We start from the raw sequence: 23,244 nt of genomic DNA, 5'->3' as shown, positions 1-23,244 counted from the left end.
AAAAAAAAAATAGTGGTAAAAAATCGTTCTCCTCTATCCTTTATTTTGAAGGAAAAAAGAACAAGAAAAATAAAAGTGAAGTAATAAAAAATGCAGAAAGATTTTCAGAGAATAAAAGTACCACCTCCCCCTAACAAAAGACTTTTAATATTATTAATAAATAAATCTTTACAATTACACGATGCCAACGAAAATGAATAATAATAATAATAATAATGAATTATTTGTCTCTGTCCATTATTCTGAAAACAAACGAAAATACAAGAAGAGTTTGTGTGGGAGTCTTAAATATCATTAATAAAAGACATTTCATTATTCTGTATAATCTTTTAGAACTGAGGGGAAAAGAAAAACAAAAGAGAGAAAAAAAAATTATTACATTTTAAGGAACATATTCAAAAATTAATTTTTAACAAAGACCAAGACTGCAGAAATATCTTCCATTAAATTGAAGATAAAAAAAAAAAAAAAAAAAAGAAAAAAGAAAAAGAAGGAAAAAAAAATGTATGTTCTCTTTTGTAATTTTGATGAGAAATAGCGCGAGGACACAAGAATAGTACAAAAAAAGAAAAGAAAAAAGAGAGAGAGAGAGAAAACAAATGAGAAAGAAAAATAAAGTAAAGGAGAAAAAGATATATTAATTGTTTCCCTCATTTGCTTGGATATCGGAATCGCGGGAGGCGTAACCGGATACTCCCTATCTAAAAGCTAATACACGTACTGTCACGACTGTTTGCATCTGGAGAAGAGACTATTGTTGAACTTATGACTAATCAGTAATGTGAGCTTCTCTTTCTTTCTCTCTCTCTCTCTCTCTCTCTCTTTCTTTCTCTCTCTTTCTCTCTCTTTCTCTTTCACACACATAGACACACACATTCATATATCTATCTCTTCATGTGAATGACAGTCGCCAATGATGATGGTGCCGCACGATTCAAACACAGAGTCAAGTTACTGGTTATATATATATATGTATATATATTATATCTAGTAATGTATTCTCTTTCTCTCTCTCTCTCTTTCTCTCTCTCTTTCTTTCTCTGAGTGTGAGTGTGTGCGTGTGTGTGCATGCGCCTACTTATTTGCAAAGCCATTCATCAAATATCGTATCTTATGCTTTCATTACTTGAGTTACCTCTCCCCAAACGTCACCCAACCCTCCCCCCCCCTTTCAATCATCTTTTTAAGATGTCCTTAACACAAGGAAAAAGAACTCCATTAGTGTATTATTATCTCTAATTGTTTGAATTTTAAACAATCCATAGTGGTCTCTGACGAATTAATATGGTTTATCTACGTTTTCTAATAAATTATACATTGGATGGTAATATTTAAATTATGAATAAAGTGTAAATGTGTGTGTGTGTGTGTGTGTGTGTGTGTGTTCGTGTTTGTGTTTGTGTTATATGATCCTAAAGTAAATATAAATTTTTACTGGTTTTACGATATTAATCGATACTAATTATGTTTGAATAAATTTTTAAATAATTATATTAAAATATATAATTATTTAAAGGAATATGTATATATATATATATATATGTATAAAGAAATATAAATATATTATTTATTATATTATAAAATATAATTTATTTAATTATATGTAAAAATATTCAATAATTCTTTTTTTAAAAAAAATATATTTATTTTATATATATATATATAAAAGATAAATAACTTGATTTATAGCTTCGAAAAGACATTTCTCTGCAGGCGAACATAATAGATAGAATTCTATTTCTGTGCAATAGATATATCTTTCGTTTTTCGTTTAAAATCTCTCCCGATTTTTCCTTTCTTTCTTTCTTTTTTTTTTTTTTCTTTTTTTTTCCTTTTTTTCTTCTGAAATGGATAGATAATAAATGATTAGAAGGAGTCCGTGGATAAAGTTATACGAGATATATATGTGTGACGAAGCGGAAAGAAACGTTTGGAATTCGGTTGAATTCCCTTGAGTTTCTAACGTATCATTGGATGGTAGGAGAGGAAAAAGAGGAGTTTAGAAATAGAGAAAGGAAGAGAATAGCAGACGTGTTAGACTGTTAAGAGAAAAGAAAGGTTTCCGTTCCATCGGAAGGGAAGACCCAGAAAGTCGATGTCATTGTCCTGTTTCGTGTATAATCGAACTACTCTGAGAAAAAAGGGAAAAGAATAAAAAAAAAACAGAGAGAGAGAGAGAGAGAGAGAGAGAGAGAAAGAGAAAGAGAGAGAGAGATTTTTATTCGTATATGTAAACGTATCCATTTGTGTTGCACTGTGGTATTATATTTAATAATTTCAAATTCATAATTTTTTGAAATATTAAAAGCAACAAAAATTGCCAACAATTATTTAATAAAAGAGATAATAATAATAATAATAATAATAATAAAAATAATAATAGAAAAAAAAGAAAAAGTTAATAGTAATAAGAAAAATAATAAGAAAAGAAATAAAAAAAGATAAAAATATTGTTTTTACTTTTCAAAGTATCGAAATGCATTTGAATGCAATCCAATTGTTTATTGTACACTTATTATTTATGTATTACCTACTAAAAACTTTTTGATTAAAAGTTTCTCTCTCTCTCTCTTTCTCTCGGTGTTTCAGTTTTCATCAAACTACCAATTTATATAAGTTCGTAGTATAAGTACGAAACGTTCTTCCGAACTTCGTCATCGATTTTAATCCGTTCATTACTTAAGTCGCGTTTTAATGTATTCTAACAGAGAGTCGATTATAGAAAATAACAACTCGAACGAATTTGAAAAATTTTTTGCACGAGGAATGTTTATGCTTTTTCTTTCTTTTCTTTTCCTTTTTTCTTTTTTTTCTCCCCCTTTTTTCTCCCCAATTTACTTAATTAAAAGCAAAAAGATTTCTATTATTATAATGATGTAATTATTACGTTAAATTTTATTATTCAAATGACTATTAAAATCTCGTCCGAAGTAAAATTGTAGCGTTAAGATGTTATGTATATCTAAATTATGATCGATATAGAAAAAAATTACAGAAAAGAAAAGAAAAAGAAAAAAGAGAAAAAGAAAAATATAATAGAAAAAAGAAAAGAGTAGTTACATATATTGATGAATTACCATAACATTATCATATGCTAAAAATAATAATGTTGATAGTATTATAATTTTAGATCTGACAGATTTTTATTTTTAAATAAATAAATAAAGAAGTATTATAAAAGAATTATAAAATAAAACGTTTATGTGATTGTTGAAAGAGATACGCCTCGTGTTTCATGTTTTTCACGATTGAGAGAAGAATCCATTTCTGCTTTTAAAGATACTGAATCATTTCTGTAAATATCGGCAGCAAATTCCGATCGCGTAATCTCTCTCTCTCTCTCTCTCTCTCTCTCTCAGTCTATGTATCTATCTATCTTTATCTATCTTCCTCTATCTTCCTATCTATCTCTATCTTTTTTTTTTTTTTTTTTTTTTTTTACTTCGCGATCTCCTGACGCACGTTGCTGTACGAGAAGCACTTGTTTTTGCTTTTACAAGCAGATTAGCAAAGGCACGCTACGAGTACGTGAACTAATAAATTCAAACGCTCTATGAACTCTCGATGAAGTAAAGTTTCAATCCGCGATATTAAATTCCGTCTTTTTTCTTTTTATATATATATTTTTTTTCTTTTTTATATTTATTATCTTTTTCTTTTTTTTTTCTTTCTTTTTTTTTTGTTATATAATATTATTATTTTTCTCTTTTATGAATGTATAATATGCATGCGTGAGTGCGCGCGCGTGTGTGTGTAATGTATAAAATCGCTAAATGATCAATATCCAAATTAGCTTATAAATATTATATATATATATATATATATTTTTGTGTACATTAAAAAAAAAAATCATATTAAAAAATACATATACATATTAATTTGTTTATAATATTCGTATGTTTCATTAACGTAAAATTATTATTAAAATTGAATGAAAGTTAAAATACTATATCATGTCAATACTTTCTTTTACAACTTGTTAACATGACTTTTCTGTATTAATATAATATTCTTTTTAACAACTCTGGAAATACATGAGAGATAAGTGAATTTAGAAAATCGAGTTAATTAGCATTGGCCGAAACGAACGAATTCATTCGTGAAAAATCTTTCTTTTATGCATAAGATCTAATCAGCCAAATAATAGGAGTATTAATGCGTTTTTATTGGAACTCGTCTCAAGAGTAGTAAATCGTCGTCGTCGTCGTTGGACAAACTTCTCGTTTGCCAATTTTCTACAAGCGTTCATTCGTTAGACCGTGAAAATTGTTTGGCGAATGCGTCGTTAGGCCGAATAAATGAAAGGGACGAGTTATTTACTGTCTGTTGAACTTTCGATGATCTCAATGATAATTTTTTATTATCGAAGAAAAAAGGGGGAAAGAAAAAGAAACGCTTGCACGCGAAGTTGTATTACATAAAATGATTTTTTTTTTCTTTTTTTTTTTTATCTCATTTATTTATTTGGCAAAAAATTATCCAACGTTTATTACGATTTTAATCATTCAAAAATATTCATTTTATATTGGCCAACGTGTTTTATTAATTTTCATATTTAATAACAATATAATAATAATAATAATAATAATAATAATAATAATAATTTTTATTATTATTATTATTATTTGGTCGAATGAATTACTGAAATCAAATTTTACCGTGTAAAAAATACCGCGGCCATGACGGGGGATGAGATCTCTCTGTGTTTATGATTATGTACATTCCGAAATATTTTGTAGATATCATTTTTATTATTAAAACATTTTTATAATTACGTTTAGTTAGTTTCGTTTTATGTAAATAATCTTAATGATAATCGTTAGAATCAAAATTCTATCGCGAAAGAAAAATTTTCGCAGCCAATGAGCGAAACGGTATTTATGACGGGCGTCGCTTTCATAGTGGGATATAATGAAAGTCATTTGTATATTATTTATGTCAAGTTAGAAGATACGGCAAACATGGAACATGGAACATGGGAAGGTCGTTTAGAGATTCTAAGCCTCTGATGACTATCTATGACGCGATCTGACAATAAATCCAGTCTGTTCGTCGAAGCGCGACTTCCGCGAATTCCTTACCGTCACGTTTACTTAATTTATCATTCTCATGCATTATACATACATACACATGCATATATATATATGATATGTATATATATAATATATATATATATATTATATATATACATATATATATATATATATATATATATATATATATATATATATTCATAGTATTAAGAATCCAAAATAGCAGTAATTACAACGGTACATACAAAGCAAAAATATTCTAGTCAACATATTTTCATTATATGTAAACGCATATTACATGCATTATGAATTGTTCATAACCTATAAATGACGATTCAAACAAATTTCAAGATGGCCTACAGTTCGATTATAAGAATATGATTTTTCTAAATACGTTTTTTTTTGTTTTTCTTTTTCAATAATAAATCAAATTGATTAATATGATTAATAAAATAAAAGTTAATGATAAATAAAAGTTAATTAGAAGTTAATAAAGAATTAATTAAAAATGAAGGTAAATCAAAGTAATTAACAATAAATAAAAGTGAAAAAAAAAAGAAAATTCAAAATGGCCAGCCAATAATTATGAAATGAAACGAATAGAAACGTGTATCTCAATCAAGGTAATTTTAATTACCAGTGGCAAAAATTTAAGATGGTTACGTAATGATTATAAGAAACTATTATTTCTTTAATAAGCATTATATAAAAAAAAAAAAAAAAGAAAAAAAAGAAAGAAAGAAAATACATAATTAATATGTTGTTTTTTTGCTTTTTCTTTTTTCAATAATAATATACTTAATGATTTTTTTTCTACCTCTCCTGAAGCAATAATCAACAGCAGTTATGATATTCCAATCAAATATTTTCTTATTTTCTTAATGTAGAGACGTATTCTTAATATCGAATCGTACTAACCTAAAAATTACAAGTATACAAAAAAAGATTCAAGATGGCTGCGAGCCATTGTACGATTTAAATTTAATGCCTTAATTAAATACATTATTTCAAAAAAAAAAAAAAAAAAAAAAAAAAAAAAAAAAAAAAAAAAAAAAGTAACCGATTACAATTTTTTCTTTGTTTCTTAATGATCTTTTCCTTTTGTTAATTTTTTTTTTATATTTTTTATTTTTTTTTTGTTGTTACTCGGAGATCATGATAAATAATAATTATTATTTTTATACAAAGAGGAGCAATTAATGAAAGTAGTAGGAGTCACTTTAGCTTCAAACAACAGAGTACGATATTCTCGCCCACGTTTTTCTCTCTCTTTTTTTTCTCTCTCTCTCTCTCTCTTTCTCTCTCTCACCCTCTCTTTTCTCATCTATCGTTTAACCTGTCGAACTCAACGGAATGGATAATCATTCGGCCTGTGAACTTTGACCGTCGCTCGGTACGCATGTACACCGATCATGTTATCGTCGCGCTTCTTATACTGAACGCGAATAAGCGTCGTTCTTCGTTTGCATTGCATTAGCTTCGTTAAAGAGTTAACTTTGTTAACCAATACGCTAACTACGACGATATTAAATTCAGTCTCACGAGAACTTTGAACTTTATACTCTTTAAATGATTAATAAACATTTCGTTTCCACTCTATATGTATGTATAATGTTTAAAGCAAATGAGGTTAGGTTAATTAAAAGGTTTATTAAAAGGAAATCCTACAGAATTTTTTTTCTTTCTTTTTTTTATTTTCTTTTTTTTTCCTTCGATAAATTTTACAATTTTCACCTTATTATTACTTTTAATTACTATTACACGTGTTACTAATACGTCCAGTTTCTTCATTCGATTTGTATTAAATCTTTTTTAATAATTAAATAAAAAGAGAGAGAGTGAGAAAATTATTTTTGTACTGATTAATTAATTTATTGTCAACATTTTTATTTGTATTTATTAACAATATTATCTAATTTCATAGTCATGATATTTACTATTCATAGTATTATATAATCATACTAATATTACATAAATTAATTATATTACATCATTATATTATATTTTTTCTCTTTTTTTTAAATTTTCTTCTTCGTATCTACGGGGAAAAAAAGAAAAGAATAAAAAGAAAACGAAGAACAAATAAAAACAAAAGTAGGAATGTAAATAGTGTGTAGTAATTCCAAGCTATAATTTTCTTTTTTTTTCCGTCCCCCCTCCTCCTTCTTTCTCTCTCTCCCCTCACATAAACATAACATACACGTACACGTATGCCCGCGCGTGCTTACACACAGGTGAGAAAATTACGAGACAAGAAACGCAAGGCACCTATGTGTTCACGTATTCGAATTCGTTTACAGTGCAATAAGGGGGGGGGTAGCAGGCTTGTGAGCTTCCTACACACGCAACACACACACATACACATACATACATTGGCTAAAATCTAGATAAAGCGTGTGGTCCGTGACCGAAAGTAAAAAAGAAAGAAAGGAGGTGAAGAGAGAAAGAGAGAGAGAGAGAAAGAGAAAGAGAGAGAATGAATTCTTTCCGGTCTCTTTTCTCCTCTTCGCCACGAAACGACCTTGAGAGGTCACTTTACCCGCAACCGTTCGTTCTTCGTTGAATACCATGCTAAAGAAGAAACTGGAACATCGTACGAAAGACTTTCTTTCTCTCTCTCTTTTACTCTCTCTCTCTCTCTCTCTCTCTCTCTCTCTCTCTCTCTCTCTCTTTCTCTCTCTCTCTCTCTCTCTCTCTCTCTCTCTCTCTCTCTCTCTCTCTCTCTCTCTCTCTCTCTCTCTCTCTCTCTCTCTCCCTCTCTCTTTTTTTTCTCTTTCGTCATATATTTACCTGGAGCTTCCCAAGGCACCACCATCATTACCACTACCACTACTACTAAACATCACCAACCATAATTTCCATAATGACCCAACCGGATCAGAGGCAGAAAGACGACGTTGGTATATGCCAAAGAGATGAGACTTTTTTCATTTTCTCCTTTGTCTTCTCAACTTTTCTTTGTTTTCGTTTTTTTTTTTTTTTTTTTTTTTGTTACTTTTCTCTTTCTTTTCACTTTTTATTCTTCTTTTCTTTCTTTTTTTCTCTTTTTTTTTTCTCTCTCTAGCGATGATAGGTGGAACAATGAAGAAAATAATGGGGTGATTTGTGAAGATTGTTTTTTTTCTTTTTATGCATTGTACATATCCATATGTGGTGCATATATATGTATATATGTAATATCATGTGTAATACATATCACGTGCGAGTTAAGACTTCGTTGTTTTATATTATTTTTTCTTTCTTTCCCTCTTTTTCTATTTTTATTTTTATTTTCTTGCGTTTTATTTTTCATCGCACTCTCTCTTTCTCTCCTCTCTCGTTCTCCCTTTATTTTTATATATACTTACTATAGTATATTATTACTATTAATTTGTATATGTACAATAATATTCGTATGTTGCTGACGATCACATATATAATATAATATACTTTAATAATATATTAATATACTACTATATATATATACATACAAATAGTATATATAAAAATTAACAGCTACGTTAAATTAAAGGTTGTTTAATATTAAAATAATTTAATATTAAATAATTAATAGATAGTACATATAAAAAAAAAAAACCCATAAAAGAAGAAGAGAAAAAAAAAAGGAAAGAAAAGGAACGTATTTATAAGAGAAATTATATTCTCTTGTCTATCTTTTATCTTAAAATAATCTCTTTCGTTCTGAATACGAAAAGATGTCGTCGTCGGATAAGCTGCGACGACATGGTTTCCTTCGAAATTATCGAAGCGGTGGCCATATTTAACGATCTTCTTCTCTCTCTTGAAGAACCTTGAAAAAGTGGCTTTCGGTAAATTTCAAAATTATACCGACTCCATATACATACATATATATAGTAATCGCGCACGCATTTATAAAAAAAAGGGGAAGTGAAATTGGAAGAGAAATATAAAAAGAGAGAAAGAGGAAGAGAGAAATGAAAAAAAAAAGAAAAAAAATGGAAAATAAAGGGGTAGGAGGGCCGTAACATGACAATTTCTCCCCTGCCTCTTATTTCTAATTTTTTTTTCCTCTCTTTTTCCCTTCCCCTTTTCTTTCAACACGGAAAACGACCTTGCGTCTCTGGGAAATGGAAAATCTCATGCATAAACGGGAATAGTTCTCTGCGGCTACGAGGAAGAAACAGAGAGTTGGTTGTGCGGTTTATGCAATCTATACGTGTGTGTGTGTGTACGTGTGTATACACACGAAGAAACCAGAAGCCACAAGAAGTATATACTGACTTTCTGATCCTCGTCTATTCTATTTATTTTTTTTTCTTTCTTTCTTTCTTTTTTTATTTAGTTTTCTTTTTTTTCATGTTTTGTTTTCTTTTTTTTTTTTTTTTTTTTTTTTTTTCTATGTCATCATATTCGACCACAGACATTTTTTCAATTTTGTGTTATCGGAGATTTTTTTTCTCCATATATTTTTATCGTTTTATTTTGTTTCTTTCTTTTTTTTTTTTTTTTTTTTTTTTTTTTTTATTTTCATTTATTTTTTTCTTTGTTGTATTGTCGTTGTTAATCTCTCTCTCTCTCTCTCTCTCTTATGCGTTTATTTTCACTTACTTTCCATGTTTCTTTTTTTTTTTTCTTTTTTATTTTTCTGTCACATTTTTATTGGGAAAATATTTTTATTTTTTATTTATTTAATTTTTCTTTTTTCATTTATTCATTTCGTCGTCGTCGTCGTCACTGTTGTTGTTGTTAATCTTTTTATCCTATGTATTTTTTCTCTCTCTCTCTCTCTCGTTTATTTTCCTCGTCTCATTTATATCTCTTTGAGCCGACGATTACGAGAAAAAAAAAAAAAGAAAAAAAAAAGTTAAATATTATTTGACATTTGAATTTTTCCGCGTTCGGTGTCAACGGGTTCTCTCGACGGGACAGACGCAATTCAAACGATTTTTACATCATCCGCGCGTCCTTTCTTCTCGACCTTTTCCTATGACCTTTCGTGAATGAAAATTAACGCGTAATTATCATTGAGAAATATTAAGATTTGTTGGAATGTTTCTTTTAAAAGTATAAAACAGTATCTTTCATTTTGCTTCTTTTTCTTTTGCTTCTTCTTTTTTTCTTTTTTTTTTCTTTTTTTTTTTTTTTCCTTTTTTTCCTCCCTTTTTTCCTTCGTCATCATCCATTGAAAGTCGAGAACCCCGAGTCAGGTCAAATCGGTAGCTTAAAATAGTTTTGTAGGCGGATAGAAAGAAACATATATATACACACCCACACACATACACACACACACACACTACACACATTTTCATGTATCTATGAGTAAGTATGTGTATATATATATACACACATATATATACACACATATATACACGTGTGTACGAGGAAGAAAGAAAAAGAGAGTGAGAGAGAGAGAGAGAGAGAGAGAGAGAGAGAGAGAGAGAGAGAGAAAGCGAATGTATGCTTTGAAGAGAATAATTAGTTCGAGGACGATACACGTTCGCGCATTAAATCTGTGTCGAGACGCATAACTGTTGCAGCCATGATGTCTCTCGCGTTTCTCTTTTCTTCGACTCATAGTATTCGATTTTTTCATTTTATTCATCATTAAGCGTTCTTGTTGTATACGTGTACATGTGCGCTTGCATTTGTGTGTATGTGTGTATGTCCATGTGTAGAGAGATCGCGAATGAATTGACGACAGAACGACGACGGAGGTGATCATCATACGTCTTTTTTTTATTTTTTTTTATTATGTTTTTTTTTTTATTTTTTTTTTATTTTTTTTTTTTATTTTTATTTTTTTTTTTATGAATTGACTGGATCCAGTGCAACTCTTCTCGTATGTCATTTGTCCGTTCTTGTTCATTTTTTCTTTTTTTCTTTTTCTTTTTTTCTTTTTTTTTTTTTGTTTTTTCTTTTTTTATTTATTTCTTACTTTTCATTTTTTCTTTTCTTCTTTTTCGTATTCTTCGTCCGTATATATTGTTTCTATTTTTTATCTTCCTTGTTAAATTTTCTTATATCATAATTATGTTAAAGAACAGAGAGAGGGGGGAGGTAGGGGCAGAGGGATAGGGAGGGACTCGAGATTATTGAAAGCCAATAACGAAAAATTGTGAACTCATCATATTCATGGAAGATTATGCGCGCAAATATATGTACATACATTTGCATATATATATATATACATATATATATATATAGAAAGAGAGATGTATTTGTCTTTGTTTATCTTTATTGACTGATAATTAATGACGGTTATATTTATTGAAGATGATTAGAAATTCTGTGAAAATGACGTGAACTTGCACCATTATTCTTTTTATTTTGAAACAAAGAAGAATAAGAGAGATAGATAGAAGGAAAAAGAGAGAAAGAGAAACAGACAGATAGACATACAGATTAAGAAAGAGAGAGAGAGAGAGAGAAAAAATTGAGCTCCTTTTCTTGTTAAGCTAAACAAACATAACCTAAACTTTGAAATTTGATATGATAAGTAAAAAATAATTTCATGAATCATTTATTGAAATTTGATGAGTTAGAGAGAGATAAAAATTAATCCTTTTCTTTTGTTTTTTTTAAGTTATTAATTAAATTATTTTGCCATACAATTATGTTTATTATCTATTTCTTCGTGATTATAAAGAGAAAGTAAATAACTATATATATATATGGTAGCGCCTAAAGGACGATACGAAGTACTTCAAAGAGGATTACGAAAAGTGCCCTTTTACCTACTTCCTGGAGGCTTTCCACTTCTTCATCGTCCTCCACAGTTTGTTCTCTTTCCATCTATTTTCTCTCTCTCTCTCTCTCTCTCTCTCTCTCTTTCTCTCTCTTTCTCTCTCATTCTCTCTCTCATGCATACTTATACCTAAACTCGTTTCGTTAAAAGTTCATATACTCGAGGATTTCCATCAGACCACTTCTCTCTGTCTTTTTCTTTACTATATCTTTCTTACTATATCTGTTTCGATCTCTTGAAAGTTTGAAACGCACACGAAATGTGCATTCTAATCTCTACGTAAAAATAAAACGTAAGACACGAGTAATATATATATATACATTTAGATTATAGTTTTATAAAACGTACGTTCTAACCTCAAAATATAAAAGGATTACTACATCTACACAAAAACATACACACATACATACACACACAAAATTAATAATTTATAACATATTTTTTTTAATATCTATATAAAATGAACGTATATATGTATATATATATATGCATGGTTCTGTATGTGTAGATATATATACAAAAAGTTTGTATATAAAATTGAAATAATAATATAATAAATTTTATCAGTAAGTAGTATTCAAGGTTAAAGAAAGGGTATATCAAAAAAAAAAAAACGGATTCAACATTTTAAATTCTCTTTTTACTTTCCTCCTTCATTGAAATTTTTTCATCCTTCTTGGATGCCTTCTCGAAGATTTGCGCTCTCTCTCTCTCTCTCTCTCTCTCTCTATATATATATATATATATATATCTATCTATCTATCTATCTATCTCTATCTCTGTCTCCATCGTACTCAAGCGTGAGCTGAATATTCACGTCGTTGAATGGCAGACGACGCGAGTCTATAGAAACGTTCCTCGTTCGCGGATTACAGTACAACGCCAAGTAGGATATATATCGTCTATATATATACATACCGACATACACATATGCATACATATATATATATATACATACATATATACCTATCCATCCATCCATCTCTTTCTTTCTTTCTGTTACCCACTGGGTCGTGTTCAAATACGCATTTTCACGTTCCTCGATGTGACCAAAAGAATCATTATGCATGCATGTATGCATGCACATATTCGTACGTGTCATGTGGCTTTGTGTGTGTGTATGCGTGTGTATGTTTGTATGTGTAAAAATGAGTATATATATATATATTTGAACACGTAAATGTATATGAGTATGTTTCATCGCAGCCAAGCGCAGAAATGTCGAAGCGCCACATTCCAAGGCTTTTTAACGACTGCAACCCTCTTTTCTCGATACTCTCCCATTAATAGTCCCTCACCTTTCTCTCTCTCTCTCTCTCTATATATATATATATATCTTTCTCTCTCTCTATATATATATATATATCTTTTTCTCTCTCTCTTTCTCTCTCTCTCTATTTCTCTCTTTCTCTTTCGATAACGATGCTCTAAACAGTGACTTCGAAACAAGCACAAGTTTCGGACTCTCATTCGTTTCAATTCGTTTCTTTTCGTTTCGTTTCGTTTCGTCTCCTTTCGTTTCGTTTCATTTCATTTCGTTTCGTTTCGTTTGTTCGCGCATTGGTTGCTAACGGGCGGCACGGGATATCCCGAGTGTCCTTCTATGAATGGGAATATCAATGTGTTGTTTTTGGGTGTGTGGTTGGTATGTGGTGTGTGTATATATATGTTTGTGTGTGTGTTGTGTATGTCACAAGAAATCTGAATGATAATTGAATTTTTCATATCTTTCGTCGTTTTTTGTTCTTGTTTGTTTGTTTGTTTTTTTTTTCTTTCTTTCAACGGTTTTTTATTCTTTTTTTTTTTTTTTTTCATTTTTTATTTATTTATTTATTCATTTTTTTTTTATGATATGAATACTACATACGTGAATGCGTGCCTGTGTGTTTGTTTGTGCCTGTGCGTCGTGTGTGCGTTAAAAAATCAAAACGAATTTGTCGTATCGCCGTTTCATTTTGTTTCGTTCTCATTTATTTTTCACTTTTTTTTTTTTCGTTCATTTTTTTTACCTCTAATCTTCATTGTTATTATTAATTTATTCTAATAAACTGAAACAAAAGATTACTAATTTTGACTATATATATATATATTATTTATTATCAGATAATAAATGAGAAATATAATAATAATAATAATCGGAGGGGGATATCTCTCTCTCTCTCTTTCTTTCTCTCTCTCTCTTTCCTTCATTGACATTACGAACGACGAACAAAAATGACGAACAAACAAAAGAAAGAAAGAGACAAAGAGAGGAAAGAAAAACAAGATGACGTATATATAATGTAAGTACAAGAGTACATACATGAGTATATATATATATATTTATAGAGAGAGAGAGAGAGAGAGAGAGAAAAGATATCTAAAGCATTGATGATGTCGTTGGGTGGGGGGTAGAGAGTGAGGGAAGAGAGAGAGAGAGAGAGAGGGAGAAAGAGAGAGAGAGAGAGAGATCGAATCGAGTAGCAGCATCTCGGCGGCATTCGTGCCAATTCTAGAGATATTCTAGTAGAATGTCACGAGGTCGTCTATGTTGTGTGTGTATACGTGTATTTATGTATATGTATATATGGATGTACGTATGTATGTATGTATGTACGAACTTCACACGTCGCATGAAAATGGCACGCAAAAGCATTTTTCAATGCAACGCGGCGCGTCGCGTTGTATGCGTTTGAAATCTTCCTTCGAGAAAGCGGAATAATTGGAGTGAGTGAGTGAATGAATAAGAGAGAGAGAGAGAGCGAGAGAGAGAGAAAATATTTATATCATATTCAAAAACTATGACGATTTTTCATTAAACTAGATTAATTCGCTGCTCTCTCAATTATATGTATTAAAATCCTTTTGTCCTCGAGACACGATTTTTCTTGGAATTAATATAAAATGCAAAAGGAAAAAGGTAGGAAGAGCATTGAAAGAAGAGAGTATAATAAAAAGTGGGTCGGGGCGGAGGAAAGAAAAAGAAAAGGAAAACGTAAAGAAAATAAAAAAATGAAAGTTAAAAATCATATTAAATTTCAATTGGATTATTGTGCGATGATGGAGGGTAGTGGGATGGGAGCGGGTGGGTACGTTAACATCAGAAGACCCAAGGCTCACGACAATCGTTTCGAAAGAAAAGCTTTGGCCGCCATATTGGCACTAGAATTCTTGGCCATTGTCTCTGACTCATGTAGTCAAAGTGAAGAAACGATAGAAGTCTAGTCAGAAAGAGATAGAAAGATAGTGATAGAGTTAGGAAAGAGTGAGAGGGAAGGAAAGAGGAAAACGTGGTTGGTCGGTAGAGAAAGAGAGATAGATAGAAAGATAAAGAGAGAGAGAGTGAGAGAATGACTGGGATTCTTGGCCCCTAAGGGTACTTTTCGGAACAATTGTTCCTCCTATTGTTTCCTGGTAGTCGTACTATCGAGAAAATCGTAAAAAAAAAAAAAAAAAAAAGGAAAAAGAGAAAGAGAAGAAAAAAAAAAGAGTAGAGAATAGAAGAAAGAAAGAGAAAGAATGAATGAAAGAAAGAAAGGAGGAGGAAGAAGAAGAATAAAAGGACAGAGACGACACATAAACACAAAGCATATATACACACACACCTTATGAAAGAGAGAGAGAGAGAGAAAGACAGAGAGAGAGAGAGAGACAGACAGTAAGAAGCAAGACACTCCGTATAGCGTTTAACTTACCTATGTACATGTTTTTCTCATCTCTTTATATTCCAATGCTGGCGCCACCTACTTCGAAGGAATCTAAAAAGCCTTAAGTCCCATCTTGTCGACAGAAATTTTTTTCCTTCTTCTTTTTCTTCTTTTTCTTCTTCTTGTTCTTCTTCTTCCTTTTCTGAACGACGACGACGACAAGAAGAAGGATGATGACGTCGAAACGAAACAGGTCGTCCGTGGCTTATCATCGGAGAAGTAGCTATAAAACTCCTTCAACGCTCGTTATCATAGCCCTCGCAATTTTTCTTCTGTGACTTTCGCGATGTTAAGAATCGAAACAGTGTCTACGAAAGGAAAGTATGTATATATATACATATATATACACCACCTGTATCTCTGCTTTTTACATTAGAGAAAAACCATCGTCTATATGTATGTATCTTTATATATATATACATATATATATATATATATATGTATATATGTATAGTATGTATATATATGTATATCCTTTGGTTAGCTCCACTATTATCGTTCTTGGTTATCTAGAAAGCCTTTTCTATTTTTTTCATCTTTTCTTTATAATCTATCAGGCTTTTAACGAGTATTGCCATCGATGCAACAGCTAATTCCGCTCGTTCTATATCTATCTATTTATCTAAAAGGAGAAGAAGAAGAAGAAGAAGAAGAAGAAGAAGAAGAAGAAGAAGAAGAAGAAGAAGAAGAAGAAGAAGAAGAAGAAGAAGAAGAAGAAGACAAGCTTGTCTCGAGGAACTTCTTCAATCTTTTTGCTTAGTAATAATATTCCATGTTCGGAATACAGAAGAGAAGAAGGAAGCCATGTTTTAATAAAACTTGTAATAACCTTGAAGTCTTCGTTCAATCTATATCGACCTGGCCAATAAGTCTATTATCGATATTTGCAATAGTTCATGTCGAAATAAATAGCACTATGTTTAAATATATATATATATATTTTTTTTTTTTTTTGGAAATTCCAACCTTAAGGATCAAATCAGTATTATATTATTGGTGTGCGTATGTGTGTGTGTGTGTGTGTGTATGTATGTATATATAACATTGGAATGTACTATTGGAATTTTCAATTAATAACTTTTATTATTCTTTACTTAAATATGTAAAGTATTATATCAAAAATGTTTTATTGAAAATTCCGACATTATGTAAGGGACAATATAATATATATATATATATATATATATATATATATATATATATATACATGATATAAAAAATTAATTTTTTTATTTTATTTTAATCATTGCTCAAAAAACTTATTCAGATAAATTATAACATTGGTATTTTATATGGACAAAAAATATTAGCTATACTTTATTTAGATATAAAATACATACTGTAAATTGTTTTTTTTTTATTGAAAATTTTAATATTATTTAAGAGTCTACTCAATACTATACCATTCGTATTTATGATATTGGATTTTTTTTTTTGTTTTTATATAATAAAAAATATTAATATTATTAATTTACATATAAAATACTATATAAAAATTTTTTTTTTTTTTTTATTGAAAATAGCAACATCATTTAAGATTCGACATAATAAATTTTCTTTATATTACTTCGAGCCATCATTACTCGATACTATTATGTACTATTGATATATACAATATTAGAGTATTTAATAAAAAAAATTATTACATTTATTTATTTCGAAAATAAAATATTGCAGTTTCCGACATTACGTATTATAACGATCGTAATGCATATATGTAGATATAATACATATGTACGTCATATTTTTAATATAACAGATAAACGCAAAATTTTATCAGACGTGATAAAATTATCGATCGTGAATTTTATGCGAGAAAACCTTTCCTTTTTCTTTCTTTCTTTTTTTTTTTTTTTTTTTTTTTTTTTTTTTTTTTTTTTTTTTTTTCGCTCTTTGCCAGATATTTGTACCTTGTCACGCCACGGCTTATATTCGATACATTAAATTGTCGCGATGAGTCGATATTTCTCTAAAGAAAGAGTTAAAAAAAAAAGTAAATAAATAAATAAATAAAGTAAATAAAAGATAAAACCAAAGATAAAATCAAATGAACGAACGAACGAATAAATAAATTGAAACGAACGATAAAAATCGAAGCATGAAAAAAAAAAAAAAAAAGAAAAAAGAGAAATAAAAAGAAAAAGTGATACGCCTAGCAATGATCATATTCTTGAATATATTTTAATCAATAATATTCATTTATATTTATGATAATTACGTATGTATGATTATACAGTGTGATTAGTATATCGAGATGTTACGTAAGTTTATCGCAGACAAATCCAATGACGCGGATAAAGAATCTTGAAACCTCTCTCTCTCTCTATCTCTTTCTTTTCACATAATTCACGTTTGCTCTTGCAGTACACATATCATGTATTGAAATTATTATTTTAATACAGGTTAGATCGAAAATTTTTTAAATGATTTTATTGATCAATCAGTTATATATGTTTTAGACTTTTTTTTCTTTTATCGGATTTGCGGTTTTACAATTCTCAATGAAAAAAAAAAAAAAAAAAAAAAAAAAAAAAAAAAAAAAAAAAAAATAAATAAATAAATAAAAAGAAAAAAAAAGAAAAACACTAGAATTAATATAATATACCTAATACTAAAAATGAGTAATTGATTTTTAATAAAATCACTTTATTAACTGACCACATTGACCCTGTTCCGTTGTATTTTATTTTATTTATTCTTTTTTTTTTTTTCTTTTTTCTCCCGTTATCTCTTTCGCCTTCTGTTTTTTTCTTTTTCTTTCTCTCACATGGTCGACTATTATCATCATTTTATATAACAACACATTTATTATCTTGCCTTGTTTAAACGAACATTATGCATAGTTAATGCAATTCTCTCGTTTGCACACTTTTCATTACCCTTTGCTTGCTTCTGCTGGTTCTACTGTTGTTAACTGCACTGCCGTTGCTACTTATCTATTTAACATAAGTTTACACAGCATTTGTTATTAGATCAAAGCTTCTTCCGGGTTATGTTCATGTTTTTTACCTTTTTTTTTTTCTTTTTATTTTTTTTCCCCCTATGTAAACATTTTAACGACTGGATCGAAGATGGGTGGAGGGTAGAGGGTAGAGGGTGGATATATATAAGAAGAAGGTACGTTTGATGGAGCCATGAGAAAAGATGCATTTGAAATCACAAATATGTATGTGTGTCTGTATCATCTACGTCTGTATAATATATGTGTTCTCCGTATCGGTGTATCAGCGTATGACTTATACGTACCGCTAACTAATAATGCGTATATATATATATATATATATATATATATTAGTCACTCTACCGACATCGAGAAGTATCGTTATCATTATTCGTGGCTCGCGGCACGACGATGACAAATATTTGAATTATACTTGCAAAAAGCAACGCCTTGAATTGCTCTCTGCCATGACTCGTTGGAGCTTCTCATTCTCACATGCCGTCGTCATATTCAAAGTATATCTCGACAGGAACCAATTGAGAATTCGAACGATAGATATGATGACGATAGATAGATAGCATTTATTTACGTTCGTACGTATGTATGTAATATATGTATGTATGTATGTATGTTTGTTTGTTGAAATTTATTCTACAATATCTCACCTTTAAAATTCGCTGATGAAACTGAATTCTACGAATTGGATATAATATTTCTACTTTAGTTTCTTTATTTGGTACATCAAAGACATTATATTAATTTGCCATTTTGCCATGGTTATCGTTTCGTACAATCGATTTTTTTTTTTTTTTTTTTTTTTTTTTTTTTTTTTTTTTTTTTTTTTTTGTTACGAGATACCTATAGCTAATTAATAAAAAGTATTGATCAAATAAATGGAAGCGCATACAATTATTTGTAGATGAAATTTTATATATCTTTTGTTTACTTTTTAATTTTTTTTTTTTTATTTTACTTTTATTTTTTCTCATTCGTGTATTTACTTATTCTTCTTCTTTTTATTTTTTCTTAATGAATTATTTTCAAGTAATGTAAAAAAAAAAAAAAAAAAAAAAAAGAAAAGAAATTCCTTTTCAGAAAAAAAATTGTTCTACGGAGAGACGCTACGACAATATTTTATCTCTCTTTCGTAGTATTTAAATTTGCTCAATACGTTACATACATTTACTTATATATATATATATATATATATATATATGATAACATTTATATAGCGCGACATCTTGTATGATTCGTACCTTATCTCGTCGTCATTTTCTATTATTTGCGTCCATCAAACTTTTCCTAGAACTTTATATTCCTCCCGTATTTTTCCCTCCCCCTCTCTCCTCTCTCTCTCTCTCTCTCTCTCTGTCTATGTCAAGCACACATCTATTTGAATTTTCGTTTGCATTCGATCGTTGCGGGAGGGAGACGGGAGGGTAAGGGGAGAGAGTGTTTACTCGTTCCACCATTTGCATTATATTTTTTTCGTTCCTTACATAGAAACACTATGTATGACAAAAAAAAAAATAGTGTAGAATGTTTGCTCTTAAAGCGAGAGAAAAGAGACAAACGAATTACATACATACATACATACATACATACATACATACATACATACATATACATACATACATACATCTATCTTTTTTTCTCACGCATCGGCGGGTCGAACGCAACTTTCCGTTTGCGGGACCGGATGCGGATCTTGCAATACAAAAGCAACTCGATTGAAGAGAGAGAGAAAGTGGTAGAGAGAGAGAGAGAGAGGTAGAGAGGTAGAGAGTAAAAGGAGATAGTGTGGGGGGCGTTGGGGGCAGGGAGGGGTACATTTACGTGTGCAAACGTACAGGTATATATACATATATATATATATGTCCACCAAAACACGTATATACGTAATATACAAATACATGCACCAATCGCACGCGCATACAAATACTCATATCCATATCCCATGTTCCATGCCCATGTCCCATGCCCATGTCCTATGCCCATGTCCCATGTACACGTTCATGCTCCCGTGCCTTTATGAACATATATATACACTTAACACATACATACAAACAGGAAACACATACATCGTTATCTTCCAAATATACGCGCCGATGACGAAGACGCGAGAACATGCTTTTATTGTTCTCCTTGTCGTGTATCCTGTGTCCGGCTTGGTGCTGCTGTCCGGTTAACGAGCTCCACATCGTGGACGAAAAGAAAGAGGAGGAGGAGGAGAAGAGGAGACAAGGAGGAGAGGTCGGTCTGTCTGTCTGTCTCTTCCGGTCTAACTAATCTTTTTCTGGCTGTCTTACTCTCCTCTCTCTCTTCTTAACCCACTATCACCCTTAACTTCACTCTTTCTCTTTCTCTCTTTCTCTCTCTCTATATATATATATCTTTTTTTCTCTTTCTGTCTGTATGTCTCTGTCCGTCCATTTGCTTGTCGTTGTCTCTCTCTTTCTCTCTCTCTCTTCCTCTCTTTCTTTCTCTCTTTCAATTCTCATTGTTGACAAGAAATTCAGAGGCAAAAATGCAAATTACCGTAGACTAAGAATAAAGAATGGGAGTCCGCCTGTGAATATCGAGAATACGTAGAGAAGGAAGAAGTAGAAAAACTTGAGAGAACGGGGCTGATGATGGTATAGTGTATGATTGTAATAGTAATGGAACTGGAGGAGAGAGGAGGGGGAGAGATGCATTTAAAAAGTTGCGTCGAAATAGACTGCGGAAACGACAACCATGTGCGCGCGCGCGCGCGCTACATCATAACCTCTCGGTAGTATCGATGAATCGTCTAGATTGCAATTTAATTTTTCTCGTACGTCGTCGTCTTTCTTTTTTTTTTCTTTTTTTCTGTACGTCGGCGATATTTTTCTGTTTTCTTTCTTTCTTTTTTTTCGTATGTCGTCGCCATTTTTTATTCGTACCTCGTCGCCATTTTTTTCTCGTACGTCGTCGCCATTTTTTTTCTCGTACGTCGTCGCCATTTCTTTTACGTATATTTTTTTGTTTTTCGTATATCCTCAACATCTTGCTTTTTTTCTTTGTACATCGTCGACTTCTTTCTTTCTCTTTTATTTTATTCTAGGTTATTAGTATCTTCTTTCTTTTTCTCTTTTTTTTTTTTTCCTTTTTATGAAATTTTCCTCTTCCGATTTCTCTCTTTCTATCTCTCTATATCTCTCTCTGCGAATGCTTTTCGGAATGAATTGCGAAGGATGTTATTTAATAAAAAAGAAAAAATTTCTTCATTAACGATCGATCGAGTTTCAAATAAATAAAATATTATATAACGATCGTTCCATCGTATCTCATCGGTTACCTACCAAATAGCAATGTAGAACGAGAACCCCTTCGTATGCCTTCTCTGCTAATTAGTGTTCGGACTTAATCGGGAGTTACGCCCGTATATAAAGCGACCAAGTTTTAATACCTGCAACTAATTAAGGATAAACATACACACACACCCATACACATACACATACACATACACATACACATAAAAGGGCACGGCAATCGAGAGATTTAGCATCGTGAATATTTCGTTCCTTTTGGGTTGCGTCGCGCCAGTGGTAGTGGTGACGGTGACGGTGATGGCGACGGGATGTGGGGTGGGGCGGGAAGGGGCGACGGCAAAAGCAAGAGAGAGAGAGAGAGAGAGAGGGGAAATTGCATCGCGGAATGCAAGTCCGTGTGTTTATGGTGGCTACTACCACCACCATTCTTGTTCCTGTTGCTCCTGTTACAATTGTTATTGCAATTGCTGGCGCTGTTGCTCTTGCTGCTACACAATATTGCTCTTTGTTGCTTAAGTTGTGTTAAGATTCGTATCAAAACGATATAAAGAATCATCATAATCCAACCCTTTGCTCGTCGATCAGATACTAATACAATATCAGATATATAATATCTAGTAGTTTCTCTCTCCCACCCTCCCTTTCTCTTTCTCTCTCTTTCTCTCTCTGTATTTTTCTTTATCTCTCTTTATCCCTTTCTCTCTCTCTCTCTCTTCTTTTTCCTCTTTCTTTTTCTTTTTTTCTTACATTCACGAGTATTACGCAAACGCGAATATAGTTTTCAAGCGAAACAACCATCTTTTTTTTTCAACGAGAGAAAGTGAGAGAATGAGTGCGTGTGTGTGTGCGAGAGAGAGAGAGAGCCTACCTTCGAATCATAAGCATTATCGCCCCCTTCGATCGGTGTTATGCTCGTAGGGCCACACCTTCCGTAGACATATTCACGATTTAACGACCAAGCTCTGGCAACGGTGGCGGCAGCAGTAGCAGTACTAGGGTGGTAGTTGTAGTACTATGTATGTAGTATAAGCGACGGGCCGTGAGGGAGAGAGGGACTTATTTCACCCCTACAACAGTGACTGACTTCCGTTGTATTTTGCATTTTAGAGATATTGTCCAACGAGTACACATTTTTTTCAAAAATCTATACTATGTTTTCTATGATGCGTTTTTGTCTGAACAAGAGGAAAAAAAAAGAGGGACGGGAAGAAGTTTAGAAAATTAGGATTTGTAGTTATAGTGATGTAGATTTTTTTTTTTTTTTTATTTTTTTTTTTTTTTAATGAAATTTTAAAAATGGCTTTACAACGAACGCGATTGAATTTCTTTTTTCATTTCCCGTTCTCTTTTTCTTTCTTTGTGTACTTTGAAAAAAAAAAAAAAAGAAAATGAAAGAGAATCAAGATTCATTATATAATTGATATTGTTATATGTATATATGAACATATGTATGATGTATGTATATATATATATATAAATATAAGTATATACATGTGTTGGTGCTCTCTTCGGGGAGTTTATTTCTTTTTTCTTTTTTTCTTTTTTTTTTTTTATTTTGATAACTTTTTGCTTTCGAAACATGAGC

General features: G+C 30.8%; 1 protein-coding gene across 5 annotated transcripts in view; it reads left to right on the top strand.

The window, feature by feature from the left end:
* The window catches only part of step (cytohesin steppke), a 72,014-nt gene that overhangs the window by 31,484 nt on the left and 17,286 nt on the right, over positions 1 to 23,244 (top strand). Inside the window, exon 1 of one of the 5 annotated variants that reach the window (XM_035880379.2) lies at positions 13,214 to 13,373. The exons of 3 other annotated variants lie outside the window; for them this stretch is intronic. In XM_035880379.2, the coding sequence (XP_035736272.1) occupies positions 13,347 to 13,373 (27 nt within the window). In that variant the 5' untranslated portion in view covers positions 13,214 to 13,346. Of the gene's footprint in view, positions 1 to 13,213; positions 13,385 to 23,244 lie in introns of those variants that run through there. One more of the 5 variants, XM_035880378.2, reaches the window with a different exon arrangement.

The sequence above is a fragment of the Vespa mandarinia genome, chromosome 3, assembly GCF_050613455.1.
Source record: "Vespa mandarinia isolate Hongniang chromosome 3, ASM5061345v1, whole genome shotgun sequence".
NCBI classification, from domain to species: Eukaryota; Metazoa; Arthropoda; class Insecta; order Hymenoptera; family Vespidae; genus Vespa; species Vespa mandarinia.
This window is presented reverse-complemented; position numbering and strand designations above follow the sequence as displayed.